The sequence below is a fragment of the Salmo salar genome, chromosome ssa01 (assembly GCF_905237065.1).
Source record: "Salmo salar chromosome ssa01, Ssal_v3.1, whole genome shotgun sequence".
NCBI classification, from domain to species: Eukaryota; Metazoa; Chordata; class Actinopteri; order Salmoniformes; family Salmonidae; genus Salmo; species Salmo salar.
The window spans coordinates 71,120,708-71,144,045 of NC_059442.1; the positions used below are offsets into that span (position 1 = coordinate 71,120,708).

The following is a 23,338-nucleotide window of genomic DNA, read 5'->3' on the forward strand; positions in this document are numbered from 1 at the left end:
CTACATTTAAAAAAGTCAAATAAATCAATTTAATATAGCCTACACTATCAGAATAGTATCCATTATTTATGTATTTGTGAAAAGGCCTATAAACCTGGGAATGTCTTCGAAATCAAAACATATGGGTTGCATGATGGGACTCTATATTGATGATTTGGAAAAGATGGCCAAAAAAAAGGCATGCGCTCAATTGCATTGCTGCTCAGCTTGTGTGGCAAGCAAGTTAGCGGTATCTAATCAATGGAAGATGGAATTAAAATGACAGAATTCAAAGTGAAATGATAAAGAAAGGCTACAACGACCAAAATTCAACAGGTACACACCGACACCGCTATGCCTCCACTCCCTAATAACCTACAGATGCTCTGTGCCTCTCTCTCTCTCGCTCTCTCTTTCTGGCTCCAATTTAATAAAGTAGCAAAACAATTGGCTTTTCAACTCTTCCCTCACGGGGATCCGACCGGTTGTTCTTTAGGTACTTTCAAAAGGGGTTTTAAAAATGAATTCATGCATATTGGGTCCGGGGCTTTCCTGTGTACCTTTTGGAATGGGAGCTCTAACTCCCATCACCATTTGTCCTCATCATTCATATTATTCTAATTCCAGAGAGCACTGAGTACCAGGGCATTAGCGGGGGCCGTTAACAAGTTTGGTAGTCTACCCATCAGCGCCATTCATTTGCACAGTTTTGGATAGGATTACCGTGACCAATGGTCACAGAGAATTTGACTGCGGTCATGACTCGTGACTGCCGGTGTGGCGGTAATAAGGTCACCGCGATAGCCCTAGTCATACCACGCTCATGTACCACTCATTTAGCCTATTCTAATGTTCAATCGAACAGTAACTGAAAGCCTCGATGCCCATCTGCCTGTTTTATATAACAAGTCACGGCCATGTGACTCATTTTCTGTAGGAGCGATCCATTTTTGTGAACGGGTTGGTGTACCTAATAAACTGGCCACTGAGTGTACAATTATCTGTAAGGTGTCGTGGAAAATTGCAAGATTATGTTATAATGCTTGTATTGCATTATAATTGTTGTTATATTCGACAGAATATAGTATTCTGTTAACTATTGTGTGTGTGTTAACTCTACTGAGGATGGGCCTCTATGAGATAGCACTGACAGAGGATATTTACGATGTCTTTGGGTGATAAAACCTAAAGAGCATTCCAGATAACATGAGGTAATATTTTTGTGCTATGAAGTACCAGGAACGAGATTAGAACCTCGTCTTAGGGACCAAACTGTACGATAATTTATAGCGAATGCTATCTGGCTATGGGATACTCCTCTCTCAAGTAAAAGTCTTTCTTTGTGAACTGTTCCTAAGATCTGTGGTTCGTCATGTAGGTTGAGAGGGGTGTATCTTGGCTATAAAAGATCTTTGTACTTTTGTGTTGTCACTATCAACGGTTCATTAGAAATGGGGAATCGTTGAAAGTCAGTGCTAATGCAAAGCTCTTATTATTAAATATGTAGTTTAAGTATAACTCTGACTGGTGTGTGAAGTTTGTAACTCTCCTCATTTGGTAATGCAGAAATTAGCCACCACAAAGGTCCCTCAGTCGAGCAGTGAATTTCAAACACAGATTCAACCATAAAGACCAGGTAGGCTTTCCAATGCCTTGCAAAGAAGGGCATCTATTGGTAGATTTGTAAAAAAAAACACAAAAAAACTGACAATGAATATCCATTTGAGCATGGTGAAGTTATTAATTACACTTTGGGTGTATTGATAGACCATCCAGTCACTACTGAGATACAGACGTCCTTCCTAACTCAGTTGCTGGAGAGGAAGGAAACCGCTCAGAGATTTCACCATGAGGCCAATGGTGACTTTAAAACAGTTACAGAGTTTCATGGCTGTGATAGGAAAAAACAGGATGGATCAACAACATTGTAGTTACTCCACAATACTAAACTAATTGACAGAGTGACAGAATAAAAAGTATGCTTTCCACCAGACACTGGGAGATTAATTCACCTTTCAACAATAACCTAAAACAAAGGGCCAAATCTTAACTTGGAGTTGCTTTTAAAGAATAACGGGCAAATGTTGCACAATCCAGGTGTGGAAAGACTCACAGCTGTAAAGGAAGAGTTTAATGTCACACATACATGCCAAATGCAGCCTTTCTATTTAACAGGGAGTGTCATTCAGACAGACTCCTATAGTTTCAAGGGGAGAAGAGGCAGAGCAGGCCTTTTAAATGTGGTCATGCTTGTTTCCCCTAGTGAGACAAAGTGTCAGTTAGTCGAAGCAAAGCCTGCAGCCCTTCTGCTCTCTGACAAATCCTGAGGTCCCCACATAAATCTTACTGCAATGTTATCTCTACTCAGACCCAGGGAGGCAATCCTCTTAGCTCCCTCACCCAACAGAGAGAAGGAGATAGGATAACCACAGAGCGAGAGAGAGAGAACCCTATATAAATGTACACAGTTTATGTGTGAAGGAGAGAGAAAACCCCAGAGAAACAGAAAGAGACAGAGAGAGAACCCTACAGTCTGTAGATGTATAGAGCCCTGTATAGGTGTATGGTACCAGTTGATGACAGAAAGCTAGATGGAAGGAACACATCCACCCTGATAGTGGGCTGTGACCATTAGCTGCTTTACCTGGTAGAGAGCCAGAGAATGGCCATATCTCTGCAGAGGACCACTATTGATTGGCACCACATCCCAAGTGCTGCTCTCCATATTATAACTGCAGAGAGGGAAAAAAGAGAGTCAGGCTTGGGAACATTCAACAAATAGATAGAGAGTGGAGGGAGAAGTTAGTGATACAGAGAGATATTACAGGTAAATGGAGACAAAGAGATGAAGTAGTCGAGAGGAGAGAGACAGAGAGTTTGGAGCAAAAGACCCACAGAGAGAAGGCGAAAGACAGGAAGGAGAGAGACAAATATATAGGAGGTAAATAGACACAGAGAGAGATGAAGAGAAAGAGGGGGGCAGGCAGGCAGGCAGGCAGGCAGGCAGGCAGGCAGGCAGGCAGGCAGGCAGGCAGGCAGGCAGGCAGGCAGGCAGGCAGGCAGGCAGGCAGGCAGGCAGGCAGGCAGACAGACGTTCCAGGCCTCTCTTCAGTCAGTGCCTTACTTGAGCACCATGTGGAAGGAGCTGTAGTTGAAGGTGTATCCTCCAACGACCCACATGAGTTTCCCGTGGACCACAGTCTTATGGGAGGCCCTGCCCAGAGATTGTCCGAAGGGCTTGACATTAGGCATCACCCAATAAGACTCTGTGGATGGTACTGACAGAGCACAGTCTGGACCTGGAGAGGACGACAACACATGACTCAAACACATGACAAATACCTACAAATACGTGAGGTGCGTTTGTAGCAAAAGACTCATCAAAAACACTTCAATACAGATGACAACCAAAGTGGTACCACAGCACCATCTGCTGGTGAAGGGCCTGATAACACAGCCTATGTCATGTGGGGGGGTCGGCCATGATGGTGAAGACCTCACATGCTAACAGGACCCCACCACCCAGAGGCCAACTGATGGCAAAACCATTAGGGGTTTTAATCAGGAGGGAGGGACTGATTCATCAAACCCAATTATGAGAAGGACCCGCTGATATTGGCCTCTGTTGGCCTCTATTAGAGTGGGGGACAGACAGTGGAATGGGTGTGATCGTGTCTATGGGCCAGCACGCTGTCTAACCCAATATATCAGTGGAGAAAACCTCATTAGTGTGATGTAATCAATGACCAGCAACTCATAAAATAGCAGTGGCACCAACTCTGTCTCATTGAGAGGTGCTTGGTTGGTTCTACTGTAAGGATGAAGTATTATGCTGTATGTTGAATTTATTTGCACCAAAGAAAATAAAAGAAAGACAAAACAGTACAGATAATACAAATTTAAAAAAGGTGTGCCGGTGAGGTTGTAAGCCCAAAAGGCTTGTAATGAACCATACCACGAGTAAAAGTATAAAAGTTAAACAAAGCATATTAATTATAATTGTATATTATATACTCAGTATACCATGTTTGAGTGAGTGAGTGAGTGAGTGAGTGAGTGAGTGAGTGAGTGAGTGAGTGAGTGAGTGAGTGAGTGAGTGAGTGAGTGAGTGAGTGAGTGAGTGAGTGAGTGAGTGAAAGAGAGGATACATGGAGGGGATTATTGGGTAGTTTGGTTCATCAGGCTGACCCCCAGTTTTCGCTTGAAGTTACTGAGGGATGATGAGGTTTTGGCAAAGTAAAGATAAGACTTCCAGAGTATAGTACCTCTGTATCTGATAGAGAATTGACTATGTGAGGTGCGGCAGTGGGGAGGGTGAAGGTTATCGCAGTGTCCTGTGTTATATAGATGGATTTCAGAATTAATCTGGAAGAATCCATTGAAGGGTTTAGGTAAACTGTCAGGGAAGTATGAGTATTTGTAGATGAAAGTGCATAATTGGAGTACATTAATGTCATAAATAGACAATATATTGAGTTTCTTAAACAAAAGGTGCAGATGGAGCCAGGTAATTAGAGAGGTGGCTAGTCTTTTGTATGATGAGTCATTTGTATAGGAAGGAGGCATATGTACCGGCCCAGGCAATACTACAGTAAATTAGATATCGGTAAATGAAGCTATAGTATAGAGTTAGGAAGCAAGCCTGATGAACCAAACCATTAATCTTTCTGATGATAACAACAGATTTCATCACTTTGCTGCAGACAAATTGAATAGGATCTTTCAAGGATAACTTTTCATCAACTAGAACAGAGGAATCTAGTGTATGTGAATTGTTCAATTTTATTCCCACCAATTGAGATTCTGGCTCTTTTTTTAACAATATTTAAAAATGTCTTATTCTCACGAGTGAATGCAAAAAAGGTAGATTTGTTAACATTTAAAGAGAATTTGTTTATCTGGAACCATTCAGAAAAGGTGTTCATGACTGAGTTGGCTTCATTAATTGGTGAATAGAAATATTGTGTGATAAAATCAAATTGGTATCATCAGCAAAGAGAATGGGAGGTACGGTAGAAGACACAGCAGCTAGGTCATTGATATAGATCAGGAATATCGAAGGTCCAATTATTGAACCCTGTGGTACGCCGCAGGATATCTTGGCCCTGGTAGATACACAGCCGTTTGAATGAACAAATTGTGCTCTAGCATTAACATAACTACAAAGCATGCGGAAAGTATTCAGACCCCTTGACTTTTTCCACATTTTGTTACATTACAGCCTTATTCTAAAATGCATTAAATATCTACACACAATACCCAATAATGCCAAAGCAAAACCAGGTCGCTATACATTTTTGCTAATGTATAAAAAATAAAAACTGAAATATCACATTTACATAAGTATTTAGACCCTTTACTCAGTACTTTGTTGAAGCACCTTTGGCAGCGATTACAGCCCAGTCTTCTTGGATATGACGCTATAAGCTTGGCACACCTGTATTTGGAGAGTTTCTTTTCCATTCTTCTCTGTAGATCCTCGAAAGCTGTCAGGTTGAATGGGGAGAGTTGCTGCACACCTATTTTCAAGTATCTCCAGAGATGTTTGATTGGGTTCGGGCTCTGGCTGGGCACCTCAAGGACATTCAGAGACTTGTCCCGAAGCCACTCCTGCATTGTCTTGGCTGGGTACTTAAGATCGTTGTCCTGTTGGAAGGCCCCAGTCTGAGGTCCTGAGCGCTCTGGAGCAGGTTTTCATCAAGGATCTCTGTGGCTACTTTGAAGAATCTTAAATATATATATATTTTTTTTATTTGTTTAACACTTTTTTGGTTACTACATGATTCCATATGTGTTATTTCATAGTGTTGATGTCTTCACTATTATTCTACAATGTAGAAAATAGTAAAAATAAAGAAAAACCCTTGAATGAGTAGGTGTGTCCAAACTTTTGACAGGTACTGTGTACTCATGAAAAACGTAATAATGCAATTTAGAAAGTCATATTTCATGATCAACGGTGTCAAACGATTTGGATAAATCTAAAAAGATGTCAAGAGCGTATTCATTGTTGTTATGGGCTGTACAGATTTTATCCACAAATTGCAAAAGGGCCATATCTGTGGAGTAGTTTTTACAAAAACCATATTGGTGCTCAATACAGTGTTGAATTAAATATTTGAACATTTTCTTATATACCAATTTTTCTAGGATTTAAAAAAACATGGTAGTCCAGATATTGGGAGATAATTTGTAAAAGTTATTGGATCTTCAGATTTATAGCTGCGGATAACTTTGGCAATTTTCTAATCTTTAGGAACAACACCAGATTTGGTGAAGATATACTTTTGAGGTTCAGTAATCAAGACACTGATTTCACCAAAGGAGGCACCAAACTCATCATGACCTGCTACTGATATCTTTAAGTTACCAATTACCTCCATTACATCAGGAGGATCAAACTGAAGCAGAGAAGGGAAATGTCCCTTAAATGTAATCCAAGGGATTTCCATCAGTTTTTTTAATTTATTTGACAGAGATGAACCCACATTCACAAAAAAGTTATTCACTTGACATGAAATAACATCAGGATCACTATAGATCGTATTTCCAACAATAAATTAAGATGGGATAGCTGTAGATGCATTTTTCTTATTCAACAGTTGATTGATGATTTTCCAAGATGACTTTATATTATTTTAGGACTCTTGGAATTTGTTAGTAAAATATATTTTTGGGGGATATCCGAAGTATGTGAGTGAATTTGTTCTTATACATTTTGTAATTTGCAGAATTCAGGAGAAACTTTTTATACAACTTGTTTTTTTTTACTGAGTATTTTTTTTTTGACTGGTTGTAAACCAAGGTTTCCAGAACCCTTCTGTTGCTCTCTTACCTAAGGGAAAGCAGTGGTGAAATACAGAGTTGAAAGATGTGAGAAAAGTCAGGTAAGCAGATTCTACATTGGCCTGATTATAAACATGAAATATCAATCAATCTTAAAGTGCTCACAATTACTTGTGTTAAATATTTTACATTTAATGTTATTAATCATTCCCGTCTGTTCATTTCCAGCTGCCAAAGAGAAGTGGAAAATTGGAAAGTGGTCAGAAATGTCAGTATAAAGTATACCTGTATTAGCAACATTATTCAAATAATTTGTAAAAATACGATCAATAAAAATGAAAATGAACTGTTCACTCTTGTGGGATCATAGATGAGGGGATACAGATAGCTGAAATCAGATGCAGTGAGTGGTTCACACTTTTAAATACATTTATAGTTAATCACTCAATATAAAACACATTTATCTTCAATATTCATCAAATCCAAGGTTGACACAAGGATATCAATGAAACAAACTACCAATGTCAGAATCGGGTGGCCTCTTTACACGTTGTTAAATTGCTTAACATTATAGTCATCAGAAGTCATAGACTTATTTCTGGTAATATTCAGGACATTTTTGTCAGGATCAACCCAATCATTATATTTATTGTTCGCTTCATTAATATCTAATGGGTTAAAGACCATGTTATCAGGGTTGATATCCTGCCCAACTAAGAGAGATACACAGTCGGAATCATCCAGATCATACAGAGAGTGGAATGGAAACATAGAAGTGTATGCCTCACATGTCCAATACAACCATACATTTGTGTTAGTTTTATCAATAGAGGTGCACTTCCTATGGAATGCACATGGACACAGTCCACATAACACCACTGAAGACTTCAGAGGGTTGTGACATTAAGAGCAATGTCTGTTTTTGGTCATGAGGTTAGATGAAACACATGAACAAAGTAGAGTAAATACGTGTATGAATACATCACCAAATCATACAGTATTCGAGTGAGAACAAAACCTCCATTACCACTAGATGGCAGACATGGAATATAAAGATATCTCCTCTTGGTGAACAGACAATTGAGCCCCACAGTGGATGAGTCATAATACCCAATAAACCTAGCGGTCAAACATGGAAATGGTTCCAATTGTTTTTCCACCATTCATTTGATCCATCGTGGATTTTGGAAACACTTCAAATAAGGGTTGTGTTTCGTGTAGACGTACCCTGGCGTGATGTTTTGATAACCATGTAAATCTCTCTCGGACAAGGTGACTTTCATCAATATATTCAGCTCTATTTACTCTCAGATTCGAAAAAAGCTAATTAGCATCAAAGTCGACATCATACAAGACTACAAATCCCTGCAAACTCCTGCACATCATCTCTAGCTGACACCAGCACAAAATATAAAACAGCATATTGTGATTGTGATGGATGAGTTACAAATGGACAAATGTAATGCGTAAGGTAGGTTTTATTTTAAATACTAGATCAACTCCAGCAGAATGAGAAACACATTAACTCAAAACAAGGAAGCCATCTCTAAACACAGCTATATCAACACCCTTCTTGTCAATTGAACAGGTCCATGTTGCTGCTGTCATTTGTGAGCAGCACATTTACCACTGCATTCGGACTGATCCCCAGAAAAGCAGGAGGACAGCACTACGTAGACAGGAGAAAAGGGTAGCAAAACAGTACACCACAAAACTTTTAAACATGTTACTGAGTCTAGATGTTATCAAATCAGAAGAACAACAAGTGAAGAAAGCAGCATGGGGAAAATGGGTGAAGGTAGGCTGCGTTTGTAGAGATAAGATGGAAAGTTCCAAAGTGTCCAAAGTTGAGGGACCATGGAGCATAAAAGGCATAGTGTGGAATAAGGGGTAGCTAGGGAGAAGGTTGATCATGGAATAAAGATACAAATGGGGCCATTGGAGACCTGGAATGCTTGCTCTCAAAGTGCTGCTTGAATGTCTTCGGGTCTGCCTCTATAAAGGTCAAGTACAAAATGGAGGAAGTTAACAATCTGCGGCTTAGATTGAATTCAAAGTTGACACAAATGATTAACTAAGCAATACGATACAACAAACTACTACACATGAAAGACTGTCCCACACAGGCCAGTACAATAGTCTACACATGGAGAGGAACCTAAAAGGTACATACAGTACCAAACAATCCTACTCACCTGACAAACAGGGCAGGTGTGGTCCAGGGCTGCCTTGGATGCAGTCTTCTGGTTCGCAGCTGCTCCCTTCTTTTTAGCAGCCGCCGCCATGGCATCAGTCAACAAGTTCAACTTCAACTTGAGAGTGGAGCATGCACTATATATAAACCTGGAATAGTGTTCCAGGTTGAAACAGCTAACCTAGTTGAGAGGTGATAAGACTCAGGCACACCCATTGGTTCTGGAATAGAGAAGGTGCAAATAAGGTTTGCAATTTGGCATCAATAACATGACAGTAATTCTACCTCAAAAACAAACGGGTGAATACCAATTCATTTAAAACCCACCATAGCAGGTAGGACTAAATAAGGTTACATAACCTTGCCTACTAGCTATACTAATGATCTGCTGTCCAGAGGGTAACAGCTAACATATCAATGTTTTCCTGCAGTAATGTAAGCACATGGTTGACTCGAGAAGATGCTAATCAGTCCATCTCTGAAACCTGTCAAAAAAGCCAGACTTAAATAATACAGATAACTAGGATACACATCGGTAGTAGGCTACCCACCCCTCACCCATAGACACAAACAAACATTATCAAGAACGCCTAGCCCTAGCTTCATCATCTAAGTTAGCTAGTTAGTTAACTAGATAGCTAGACTGTTGGTTTATAAAAGCCAAAGAAAGCTAAACTCGTTTTTATGAATTTCTCATGCATTTAAAATGGCTAGACAATCTGCAGCCATCTAGCCAGGCTAATGTTGCTAACTAGCTGACCATGATCTAGCTAGCTAGATAACATGCATTTTCAATGTCAAACTTGCCCAAGACAGTTAACAGAATTGTCAATTTAAACAACTTTAGCCAATTTATTAAATTACAAAATGTAGCTCACATAAAATAGTTAATCCAGAGATTCTTACCTTTGCCTCGATTTGGCAGTCTTGTCCAGATCATCATGGCCCTGGTGAGTGACGTGAAGCTTGAGACAGACATTTGTAATTCTGTATGATAGCTACATTAGCAGCTAATTAGCATTACATTTCTGAGGGGTAAATAGAGGTGAATATACTGATAAAAGTCACCTTGTCCGTGAGAGATTTACATGGTTATCAAAACATCTGGCCGAGATAAGCCTACTTGAAACAACCCTTATTTGAAGTGTTTCCAAAATCCACGATGGATAAAATGAATGGTGGAAAAACAATCGGAACCATTTCTGTTTGACCGCTAGGTTTATTGGGTATGACTCATACTGTGGTAGACTATATATAGCAAGTATTATATTTAGCGTAGCATGTATGAATAAGGAGGATGGATTATAGTTCAGCGAGAATGAAGAAACCTGTGGTCTTCCACCATCACCTCAAGGATAGATTGTTAGAGCATGGGATACTCAACATCAAAAGGCTCCAGCTGTCAAACTGTCGAAAAAGTGTTGGACATTATCCAACAGCTCACGTGGATCCTAAAACGTGTCAACATGACCCCATTCTCTTCATATACACAAAGACTGTCATACAGTGTCTGCTGAACACACCAGGTGTCCGCTTGTATTACTGTAACAAATGAGACATGGTCTCTGTGCACCTTTGTTCACAGTTCTCTTTTCAGCCAGAAGATAGCCATGTGACTCAATCTACAAGAACACAAAGAACTTACCTTTGTCATTGAAGAAAGAATGAATGAACCCTATAAACCACCATGAAGATACAACACCATGGTGACAACATTGACACAATATTAGAATAACCATGGCCCTAGCCCCACCTTGCCAGCTGTCGTTACAGACACAGCTTTTCTCCCCAGTGAGGTCACAGTAGCCATGGTCGGGGCTGCCACAGTTGTTCCTGCAGTAGGGGATGTCACAGGCCTCGCCCTTCCAGTACTTATCACACTCACAGTACACCCGGCTGGCGATGGAGTTCCCTGTGCTGCACTTCCCATGGCCTGAGCAGTTATTGGGGCACGAGTTGACCCTGCAGACACAGAAAAGAGAGATGGGAGGAATGGGGATGTACATTTGGAAAGGTCATCATTGTAATAATTGACGAAAGACAAATAGCTGACAGAATGATTGATTAACAGAGGTGATTGACATCCATTGAAGCACTATTTTTCTGCGAGCAGAACAGATAGAGTGAGATACAGAGGAATCAAGAGAGAGTTAGAGAGAAGTGCGAAAGAGATACAGACAAAATAATTGAGAAAAAGGGAAGGTACAGTAGACAGAGAGACAGAAGTCAAGGATTCAGGATAATGCATGGGCTTTTCAGCAATAGGGAGACGATAATGTTTAGGGCTGTGACAGCAGCGTTGCTATGGCAACACCTTTATGGCCACATGGTGTATGTCTGTGCTGGAGGCCTTGAGGCTGAGCTAGACTCTAGTCTGCTGCTTTGTGAAGCAACCCAATGAATACTTTTTCAGAATCACACACACACACACACACACACACACACACACACACACACACACACACACACACACACACACACACACACACACACACACACACACACACACACACACACACACACACACACACACACACACACACACACACACACACACACACACACACACACACACACACACACACGCCTCTCGTATGTCAATGGGTGCTATCTCCTTAGCTGTAATGGTGTTCCCCAGCTACTCCTGTGACAGACATTGTAGACCCTAGAGAGGATGGGATGTGGTCTGAGGTTGTATGTGTACAGGAATATATAGAGAGGAAAGACAATTTAATGGGGACATGGCTCTTAGCCATCCCACTGTCTGCTACTGAGTCAGAAACTTCCCCAATGGTGATGTACTGTAGAGGTGAGGACTTTGTAAATGTAAAGTGTGTGTATTGGCTGGGGCCACTCACGAGTAGGAGATGTGGAATCCAGTCAGGTTGTAGGCAGCGTCACTGAAGAAGTGCAACAGTGCGTATCCAGAGGTGGCTACCACTTCCGGAACAGTCTCGTTCCCTCTCGTTTCCGGGACAACGAGACCGCTGTGGGAGAAGAAGAAAAATACATTAATGATGGAGTATTCACACATGGTATTCACACACACACACACACACACACACACACACACACACACACACACACACACACACACACACACACACACACACACACACACACACACACACACACACACACACACACACACACACACACACACACACACACACACACACACACACACACACAAATGCATACTAAGCTCCAAAAGCATGCTGGGTAAATGATCACCCAGTCACCCTTGACTGCTGAGCTGGGATTGCTGTCACCATGACAACCCCCCTTCCCTCGCTACATCATTGGGAGAAAGTGATTCCTTTCTCTCCTTGGGATCGATCCCTCTATCGCATGGAGGATCAGGCTCAGGCCTGAACAGCACAGCACACACAGTACACACAGCAAAGCCACATCAAGGTTATAGGAGAGGGTGGAGAAATCCACTCTAATCTGTTTTCCAGCAGTCAGACAGAGTCCCCACTGGGAGGACCACACCCAGGCTCCTAGGCGCAACACAAAGACCACACAGCCAATAGTGATGGACCAGGGGAGAGTCGATGGTGAAGGACCCCCAGTGGAAGGAATTAGATTGTGGACCTATTGTTCAAAGGGAAGGGGGAGAGAGGGTGGCTAGGTGGGTGGAGAACATTGCTTCTAAAGACTGGAGAGGAGGAACACCTAAAAGCTAAATGTAGAATATTAATCAATTGATTCATGGATAACACCCACTCGTTACCTACAGTATATTGCAGAGAGAGAACAATTCCTCTTCAGCTAGCCAGTATTCTGAATCCCTTCTGTGGGTGTTGCAGTATGTGTAGATTCTACAATCCTCTGTATTATTTAGCTGCATGTGTTCTACACAAATTAGGCTTTGGAGGTATACAGTATTTGGTGTTCATGCATGCACAGTGACCCGATCTACATAGAGTATGATGACACACCTGAATACTGCGACCAGAGGTGCATAGATGGAGTCTCCGTCATAGACGTACGTGTGGTCCCAGCTACATTCCGTGGCAAAATGGTTGAAGCGCAACCTGAGCACAGCGTTTGGGCTGGAGGACAGAACATAGAACATGGTTTAAAACGGGCTGCAGAGGTAACTAGAACTTCACAACTGCCCACATCTGACCAGGATTCTTTACATTAGACAAAGAATTTAACACTAAGACCACTGAACAATGACATTAATCAGTCTAAGAATGAATTCATACTGTACGGAATGTAGAGAAAAGGGGGTATGAATAGCGATAGGAGGGAGGAGGAAAGAGAGAAAGAGCTACTTACTAGCCCTCGATCAGCCAGGTGCACTTGGTCTTGTACTTGTAGTTGATTGGTCCATCGGTGAGGGAACCCGATGGCTCTGTTAACCTAGCAAAGAGTGAAAAGCAGCAATTACTAAGTGGAGAGAGGGGTGGATAGATGGATAGATAGTCACAGTTGGGTCACTATTTAAAAAGAAGATGGAGAATAAGCTATAGGATGACAAATGCCAGAGGTACAGCCGACTAGCAATAGCTAACACTAACTATCCCCTATTCCCTCAGTCACTAGAGGGTATAGGCTTAATTCAAACTCCAAATAGGTGAGAATGAAGAAATGTCGTCCCATTTGCAACATGGACTGTCCCAATTAGGCCTACTATTAAAGCGCTCTGTTATTATACTCCTTTCCCTCTGCACAACAATCATACACTACACCTTATACATCATGAATAAGAAAGCTGGCCAGCATATCAAATCTATTATATGAGGTCAATAAACATCACCAGGAAAACACCTGCATCTCTTGGCTGAGTAGGAACACATAATAGAATGGCACTCAGCATGGTGAGAGACGGAGAGGGAGACACATTTGTCAGCCGTGGGTTTGCCTGCTGCATTTTATGTGCAAAGAAATGAAAAACCTGTTTGTCGTATGAGCCCATCAATGTGGTGCAGCTACAGTACATTTCATGTGAGTAAGTGTCGTCTAAGGTGTGTGTTTGAGAGTCTGTTTGTGCGTTGGCGTTCTCTACATGTGATCACATTTGAGGGCCTTCCTCATTTCAAATGGGGAATCTAGGGACAGATATGGGTCTGCTTTAAGGAGTCCTTAACTGAACAACAATCCCAACAACCATCTCAAGCAATTACACTGAAACCAGGGCCATCATTTTCTGTAAACAAATCTGTGCACAAGATGCAATTTGAAGCGTGGTAAATTTACTGTTGAAGAAAAAGCCCCTTTATAATAAAGCCATAATAACATGTGATGTGGCATAGGCTACAGTTGAGCAGAGGCTTTCTAGGATTTCCACACATGGATAGTTTTTTTTTGCTTTTAAAAATGCATTTCATGCAATTCTACACAATTTACATGATAGAAGAGATTGGCAGAATTTATTTTTAATACCACACAAATTACTAAAATATTTATATAGGTTACAGTAGGCTACTAAATACAATTTCCAGTGGGAGACTGACTCACCTAATGATGAAGCCATAGGATACTACTCACGGTGAGGGCCGATGCGTGTGTCTTGGCAATAGCCTATCTCAAGATGAGCTACTTTGAAAAACAGTGCTGCCGTTTGCAAAAAATTGTTTTTTTTGTTGAGAAAAACAAATCTATTGGTTGTACAGACAGATATGTCTTCTCTTTTCAACAGCTGGCATTTTCTTTCCAAACTGTACGTTTTTCCCGTAAATGTATGTTGACAGCCACAACCAACCTTACAGTTTTATTATAATCGATAGATTATAGTTCCTATTCAAGTCATTGCCATTGCTATAGTACCCATAGACTTTACTAGTCCAATGGCCAGGGTAAGAGGTTCCAAAACCCTTCTATGGATTATGTCTATGTCCACAATACAAAAAGCTGTATATTTGGCTGCATGCTGGACAAATTGCGACCTTCCCGAATGTAGGCAACAGGTAACTACCAAAATAAAGGAAAAACTTGAGTAAATGAGGGATACAAATAACATGTTATGCTGTGGGGTGCATTTTCCGGGCATGGTTTCGGTCCACTTGTAGAATCTATGCCAAGGTGCATTGAAGCTGTTCTGGCAGATTGTGGTGGCACAACACCCTTTTAAGATACTTCATGTTGGTGTTTCCTTTACTTGGGCAGATACCTGATACATCTTAATGCACAGTTATTTTTATAAACTACTGATCATTTGTGGATACATTTTTCTTTCTTTATTTTTATTTCACCTTCATTTAACCAGGCAGGCTAGTTGAGAACAAGTTATCATTTACAACTGCGACTTGGCCAAGATAAAGCAAAGCAGTTCGACACATACAACAACACAGAGTTACACATGGAATAAACAAACATACAGTCAATAATACAGTAGAAAAAAAGTATATATACAGTGTGTGCAAATGAGGTAAGATAAGGCAATAAAATAGGCCGTAGTGACGAGGTAATTACGATATAGCAACTAAACACTGGAGTGATATCTGTGCAGAAGATGAATGTGCAAGTAGAGATACTGGGGTGCAAAGGAGCAAAATAAATCAATAAATACAGTATGGAGATGAGGTAGTTGGATGGACTATTTACAGATGGGCTATACAGGTGCAATGATCTGTGAGCTGCTCTGGCAGCTGGTGTTTGAGGTTAGTGAGGGAGATAATATTCTCCATCTTCAGCGATTTTTTTCAGTTCGTTCAAGTCATTGGCAGCAGAGAACTGTAAGGAAAGGCGGCCAAGTAAGAATTGGCTTTGTGGGTGACCAGTGAAATATACCTGCTGGAGCGCATGATGTGGGTGGGTGCTGCAATGGTAACCAGTGAACTGAGATAAGGCGGGGATTTACCTAGCAAAGACTTGTAGATGACCTGGAGTCAGTGGGTTTGGCGACGAGTATGAAATTAAGATCTCTGGTGTATTTTGAACATTAAGAGCGGGCTCCTGGGGTCGATATTGAATTTTAAATAATATATTTTGCCTCTTGGGCCCCCTGACTCGCATAATTGACCAGTCACATTTATTTATTATGCAGTTTATTTGTATATTTTTATGAATTAGTTACCCAATCAAGGCAGGACCCCCTAGTTACCCACGTGTTCCCACTACCTCCTCTCCTCCCCCATCTGACGATTAGAAGAACGGCTGCAGGCACAAGCAGGCTGTCTACACTCATTAAGAGCCGGCTCCTGAATCCTCCTGTGGTTGGCAGTTGCATTAAAAAAAATATATATATTTCATATATAATATACAGTGCATTCGGACAGTACTCAGGCTTTTTCCACATTTTGGATTACATTTTTCCCCCGCCTCATCAAACTACACACAATACCACATAATGACAAAGCAAAAAAAAACGTTTTTTAAATTTCTTGTTCTTGCAAATGTATAAAAAATAAACAAATGAAATATCACATTTGCATAAGTATTCGAACCCTTTACTTAGTACTTTGTTGAAGAACCTTTGGCAGCGATTACAGCCTCAAGTCTTCTTCGGTAGGACACTACAAGCTTGGCACACCTGTATTTGGGGAGTTTCTCCCATTCTTCTCTGCAGATCCTCTCAAGATCTGTCAGGTTGGATGGGTAGCGTCGCTGCGCAACTGTTTTCAGGTCTTTCAGAGATGTTCGATCGGGTTCAAGTGTGGGCTCTGGCTGGGCCACTCAAGGACATTCAGAGACTTGTCCCAAAGCCAATCCTGCATTGTCTTGGCTGTGTACTAAGGGTTCTAGTCCTGTTGGAATGTCAGCCTTCGCCCCAGTCTGAGGTCCTGAGCACTCTAGAGCAGGTTTTCATCAAGGATCTCTCTGTAATTTGCTCCATTCATCTTTCCCTCTACCCTGACTAGTCTCCCAGTCCCTGCCGCTGAAAAACACCATGCTTCACCGTAGGGATGATGCCAGGTTTCCTCCAGATGTGATGCTTGGCATTCAGGCCAAAGAGTTCAATCTTGGTTTCATCAGACCAGAGAATCTTGTTTCTCATGGTCAGAGTCTTTTAGGTGCCTTTCAGAAAACTCCAAGTGGGCTGTCAGGTGCCTTTTACTGAGGAGTGGTTTCAATCTGGCCACTCTACCTACTGTGGGACCTTATTTCGACAGGTGTGTGCCTTTGCAAATCATGCCCAATCAATTGAATTTAACACAGATGGACTCCAATAGAAACATCTTGTTGTAGAAACATCTTAAGGATGATCAGTGGAAACAGGATGCACCTGAGCTCAATTTCAAGTCTCATAGCATAGGGTCTGAATACTTATGTAAATAAGGTATTTCTGTTTTTTATTTGTAACACATTTGTATAACAAATGTATAACAACCTGTTTTCGCTTTGTTATTATGGGGTATCGTGTGTAGATTGATGAGGAAAAAACATGTAATTAATACATTTTAGAATAAGGCTGTAACGTAACAAAATGTGGAAAAGTCATGGGTCAGAATACTTTCCAAATGCACTGTATACTGTATATATATATAAATATATACACACATACAGTTGAAGTTGGAAGTTTACATACACTTAGGTTGGAGTCATTAAAACTAGTTTTTCAACCACTCCACAAATTTCTTGTTAACAAACTATAGTTTTGGCAAGTAGGTTAGGATTTTGTGCATGGCACAAGTAATTTCTCCAACAATTGTTTACAGACAGATTATTTCACTTATAATTCACCATATCACAATTCCAGTGGGTCACAAGTTTACGGTGCCTTTAAACAGCTTGGAAAATTCCAGAAAATGATTTCATGGCTTTAGAAGCTTCTGATAGGCTAAATTACATAATTTGAGTCAGGCCTTGAAATACATCCACAGGTACACCTCCAATGTACCTGTGGATGTATTTCAAGGCCTACCTTTAAACTCAGCGCCACTTTGCTTGACATCATGGGAAAATCAAAAGAAATCACTCAAAATTTGTGGAGCTCCACAAGTCTGGTTCATCCTTGGAAGCAATTTCCAAACACCTGAAGGTACCATGTTCATATGTACAAACAATAGTATGCAAGTATAAACACCATGGGACCACGCAGCCGTCATACCACTCAGGAAGGAGGCGCGTTCTGTCTCCTAGAGATGAACGTACTTTGGTGCGAAAAGTGCAAATCAATCCCAGAACAACAGCAAAGGACCTTGTGAAGATGCTAGAGGAAACAGGTACAAAAGAATCTATATCCACAGTAAAACGAGTCCTATATCGACATAACCTGAAAGGCCGCTCAGCAAGGAAGAAGCCACTGCTCCAAAACCACCATAAAAAAGCCAGACTATAGTATGCAACTGCACATGGGGATAAAGATCGTACTTTTTGGAGAAATGTCCTCTGTTCTGATGAAGCAAAAATAGAACTGTTTGGTCATAATGACCATCTTTATGGTTGGAGGAAAAAGGGGGACGCTTGCAAGCTGAAGAACACCATCCCAACCGTGAAGCACGAAGGTGGCAGCATCATGTTGTGGAGGTGCTTTGCTGCAGGAGGGACTGGTACATTTCACAAAATAGATGGCATCATGGGGAAGGAAAATGATTTGGATATATTGAAGCAACATCTCAAGACATCAGTCAGGAAGTTAAAGGTTGGTCGAAAATGGGTCTTCCAAATGGACAATCAATCAATCAAATGTATTTATAAAGCCCTTCTTACATCAGCTGATTTCACAAAGTGCTGTACAGAAACCCAGCCTAAATGACCCCAAGCATACTTCCAAAGTTGTGGCAAAATGGCTTAACCTCTATGGGCTAGGTGGGACGCTTTACGAATTCGTCCCACCTACGTAACAGCCACTGGCAGCCTGTGGCGCGATTTTCAAAACCTTAAAAATCCTATTACTTCAATTTCTCAAACATATGACTATTTTACAGCTATTTAAAGACAAGACTCTCGTTAATCTAACCACACTGTCCGATTTCAAAAAGGCTTTACAACGAAAGCAAAACATTAGATTATGTCAGCAGAGTACCAAGCCAGAAATAATCAGACACCCATTTTTCAAGCCAGCATATAATGTCACCAAAACCCAGAAGACAGCTAAATGCAGCACTCACCTTTGATGATCTTCATCAGATGACAACCCTAGGACATTATGTTATACAATACATGCATGTTTTGTTCAATCAAGTTCATATTTATATCAAAAACCAGCTTTTTACATTAGCATGTGACGTTCAGAACTAGCATACCCCCGCAAACTTCCGGGGAATTCGCTAACATTTTACTAAATTACTCACGATAAACGTTCACAAAAAGCATAACAATTATTTTAAGAATTATAGATACAGACCTCCTCTATGCACTCGATATGTCCGATTTTAAAATAGCTTTTTGGTGAAAGCACATTTTGCAATATTCTAAGTACATAGCCCAGGCATCACGGGCTCGCTATTTAGACACCCGGCAAGTTTAGCACTCACCATAATCATATTTACTATTATAAAAGTTTGATTACCTTTTGTTGTCTTCGTCAGAATGCACACCCAGGACTGCTACTTCAATAACAAATGTTGGTTTGGTCCAAAATAATCCATCGTTATATCCGAATAGCGGCGTTTTGTTCGTGCGTTCCAGACACTATCCGAAATAGTAAAGAAGTGTCGCGCGCATGGCGCAATTCGTGACAATAAAATTCTAAATATTCCATTACCGTACTTCGAAGCATGTCAACCGCTGTTTAAAATCAATTTTATGACATTTTTCTCGTAGAAAAGCGATAATATTCCGACAGGGAATCTCCTTTTCGGCAAACAGAGGAAAAAATCCCAAAGGCGGGGCGGTCGGGTCACGCGCCTAAGCCCAGTGTCCCTTGATCGGCCACTTGAGAAAGGCGATAATGTGTTTCAGCCTGGGGCTGGAATGACGACATTCTGTTTTTTCCTGGGCTCTGAGCGCCTATGGACGACGTGGGAAGTGTCACGTTAGAGCAGAGATCCTTAGTAAATGATAGAGATGGAAAAGAAGTTCAAGAAATGGTCAGACAGGCCACTTCCTGTAAAGGAATCTCTCAGGTTTTGACCTGCCATTTGAGTTCTGTTATACTCACAGACACCATTCAAACAGTTTTAGAAAATTTAGGGTGTTTTCTATCCATATGTAATAAGTATATGCATATTCTAGTTACTGGGTAGGAGTGGTAACCAGATTAAATCGGGTATGTTTTTTATCCAGCCGTGTCAATACTGCCCCCTAGCCCTAACAGGTTAAGGACAACAAAGTCAAGGTATTGAAGTGGCCATCACAAAGCCCTGAGCTCAATCCTATAGAACATTTGTGGGCAGAACTGAAAAATCTTGTGCGAGCAAGGAGGCCTACAAACCTGACTCAGTTACACCAGCTCTGTCAGGAGGAATGGGCCAAAATTCACCCAACTTATTGTGGGAAGCTTGTGGAAGGCTACCTGAAACGTTTGACCCAAGTTAAACAATTTAAAGGCAATGCTACCAAATACTAATTGAGTGTATGTAAACTTCTGACCCACTGGGAATGTGATGAATGAAATAAAAGCTGAAATAAATCATTCTCTCTACTATTATTCTGACATTTCACATTCTTAAAATAAAGTGGTGATCCTAACTGACCCAAGACAGGGAATTTTTACTAGGATTAAATGTCAGGAATTGTGAAAAACTGCATTTAAATGTATTTAGCTAAGGTGTATGTAAACTTCCGACTTTAACTGTACAAACATACATACATGCATACATATATTTTAAATGTTGCTTCCTCTTGGACCCCCCACGGGCCTGGGCCCAGGGACTTCAGCCCTGGTAAGCCCCTGCATTAATCCATCCCTGACTGAAACCACAAGAGAAAATACAAGAGTGTTATAGAAAATCATTAGCTTTCACATTCAGAAAGCATCTACCCTGTTTAACGGACATTACCTCCATCTTCAGCCACACATCCCTATAGAGACTATTAGAGAATGCTATTTTCAGGTCACCCTGATATAATGGGACAAAATAGAAGACTATTGAAGGAGAGCCAGGAGCTGATGTCTTCAGGACATTGACATGTCCCCAGTATTTGACATAGCATTCTCACTGCTGGGAACCTGGGACACTGTGGTCACACTGGCACCTAGCAACATCACTCCCTGGCATCAGCCTAGAACACAAACCCTCCAACTACACTGTGTGTGTGTGTGTGTGTGTGTGTGTGTGTGTGTGTGTGTGTGTGTGTGTGTGTGTGTGTGTGTGTGTGTGTGTGTGTGTGTGTGTGTGTGTGTGTGTGTGTGTGTGTGTGTGTGTCTTAGGGGGTGAGTCGTAGGGCATCTAAGGCTGAGCAGTGACTGTCTCATATTCACATATTAGCAGAGCCGAGACCTTATCACAATGACCTTATGTCACAACATATCATGTAGAAGACACAACAACAATGACTTCTCAACAACCTTGATGCACAGCAGAATATGCATTAACGGAACCGCTCTACAAACTGATAGAAATCACACACTCTGGAATCATGCAGAGAGTACATTCAGCAGGGAGTGAATTTAGCGAACCCCCTACTGAGTGGCATGACGCAGACAGAACGACAACTGCACTTTACACAGTTACATTTTCAAAGGCATCTCCAGGGAATTATACAGAGAGAAAGTTAAAGAGAGTCAGAGAGAGAGAGAGAGAGAGGTATAAAGAGAGAGAGAGAGAGAGAGGTAGAGAGAGAGAGAGAGAGAGTGGCCCGAGAGCCAGCAGAGCGACTAGACTAGCAAAAACCCAAACTAAGCTGCATTGCGTTGCGTGTCTGAGCTAGGAGCTAGTACTGACAGTACAACCCATCTGGCAGAGGTCATCCAGGACAACCAGTTCAGGGCCTGTGGCAGGGGTAGGATGAGGAAGACAGACAGACAGACAGACAGACAGACAGACAGACAGACAGACAGACAGACAGACAGACAGACAGACAGACAGACAGACAGACAGACAGACAGACAGACAGACAGACAGACAGACAGACAGACAGACAGACAGACAGACAGACAGACAGACACACACAAAGACACAAAGACAGAAACAAACACACACACACACACTATAAACAGGCGCTGTCTGAGCCGAGATAGGCTAAACAACGCTACATTATACCACTCAGGACCGGAGTTGGATCAGGGCCCTTGAGGTCCAAATGTGATGACTTCCTGTAAAACAGACAGATTGCAGCGCAGCCTGACTCCAAGGAGGCATACTTACAAATACCGCCAAGTGAGTGAGCTTCCACCTGGTTATGTTTGGGTCTCTCTCTCTCTCACTCTAGCTCTCTTTCACTCTCATTCTCATTACCACTCATTCACACTCACTCTCTCTCTCTTTCTCTCTCACACTCTCTCTATCTCACTTTAATCCCAGGGATTGGAACAGAACTGTTAATCTATCTCGAAGGCAGAGCTCAGATTGCCGTACTACACAGTTCTTATCCAATCCAAACAGACTACAACCAACAAGCTCAAATATTCAGATGAAACTCTTATGTTATTGGTCTAATGTCAGTCTGCGAGAGAGAGATATTGTGTAGGTGTGTGTTTTCTACTCTGAGCCTGGGAGGAATATATTATTGACCGCCTGCAGTCATGCTGGAGACATCAAAGGCACAATTCATACTGTATTCCATGCAGGTAACAGATGTTGTGGAGGGTATAATGATACAGCTAGCAGTACATTAATAGGCCTATGCTCTTTCCTTTAGTGTTAAACCCTTAACCTGGACAAGCACATTGATTGTTTTTCTAAAGAGCCTTTGAAGGACATGAGGATAAACGGTCAGTCTTTTTAGACTTCAATCATGCGCCAATCTGACCACATTCAGGCCTATCGTCAAGAGTGGTTTGAGGCTGAGCCTTATAAGCATGAAATGCTACTAGGATTTAACGAGTGCATCTCAAATTGGGGTGAAGTGTGGAGGCCCATACATCTTTAATGTGGACATGGAATGTCTTTGAAAACCGCCTGAAAACCTGAGCCACTCAAAATGCACACGTAAAAATTCCACAACACCCAACAGCGAGTTTTCACAGCGAGGTAGCGTTAGAAGATTAGGCCAGCAGCAGCCTCTCCCACAGAATGCAGGAAGACAAGGAGGCTTTAACCAAAGTGCTTCTCCTCCTCCTTTTAGAATTCCACAAGAACGGAGACACATAAAAAGGCAGAGAGGAGTGGAGGTATGGGAGGCGAGTCAACCGTTATGAAATATTAATCTCCTCTGAGTGAATAATTGATTGTGTGTAGCAGATAGATGCACAGCGGCCGGTGTGAATCCCTTGACACTTCAGACTAGAAACGGAAGTTCCTCAGGTAGTGTAGGTAAAATAACTAACTATCTCTTTTCATCATCCTCCCTGCTTTGCTCTCTTCCTCTCTCACTGTCACTCTCTTCCTTCCTCTATCTCTCTCCCTCTCTCTCACACACACACTTGCTTTCTTGGAA

General features: G+C 41.5%; 1 protein-coding gene across 1 annotated transcript in view; it reads right to left on the reverse strand.

Moving 5' to 3' along the window:
- The window catches only part of LOC106607945 (attractin-like protein 1), a 356,731-nt gene that overhangs the window by 279,655 nt on the left and 53,738 nt on the right, over positions 1-23,338 (reverse strand). The window contains exons 2-7 of the mRNA XM_014205458.2: positions 13,250-13,333; positions 12,904-13,017; positions 11,818-11,946; positions 10,713-10,921; positions 3,104-3,278; positions 2,624-2,711 (exon numbers count right to left, since the gene is read on the reverse strand). Of these exons, the coding sequence (XP_014060933.1) occupies positions 2,624-2,711; positions 3,104-3,278; positions 10,713-10,921; positions 11,818-11,946; positions 12,904-13,017; positions 13,250-13,333 (799 nt within the window). The remainder of the gene's footprint in view (positions 1-2,623; positions 2,712-3,103; positions 3,279-10,712; positions 10,922-11,817; positions 11,947-12,903; positions 13,018-13,249; positions 13,334-23,338) is intronic.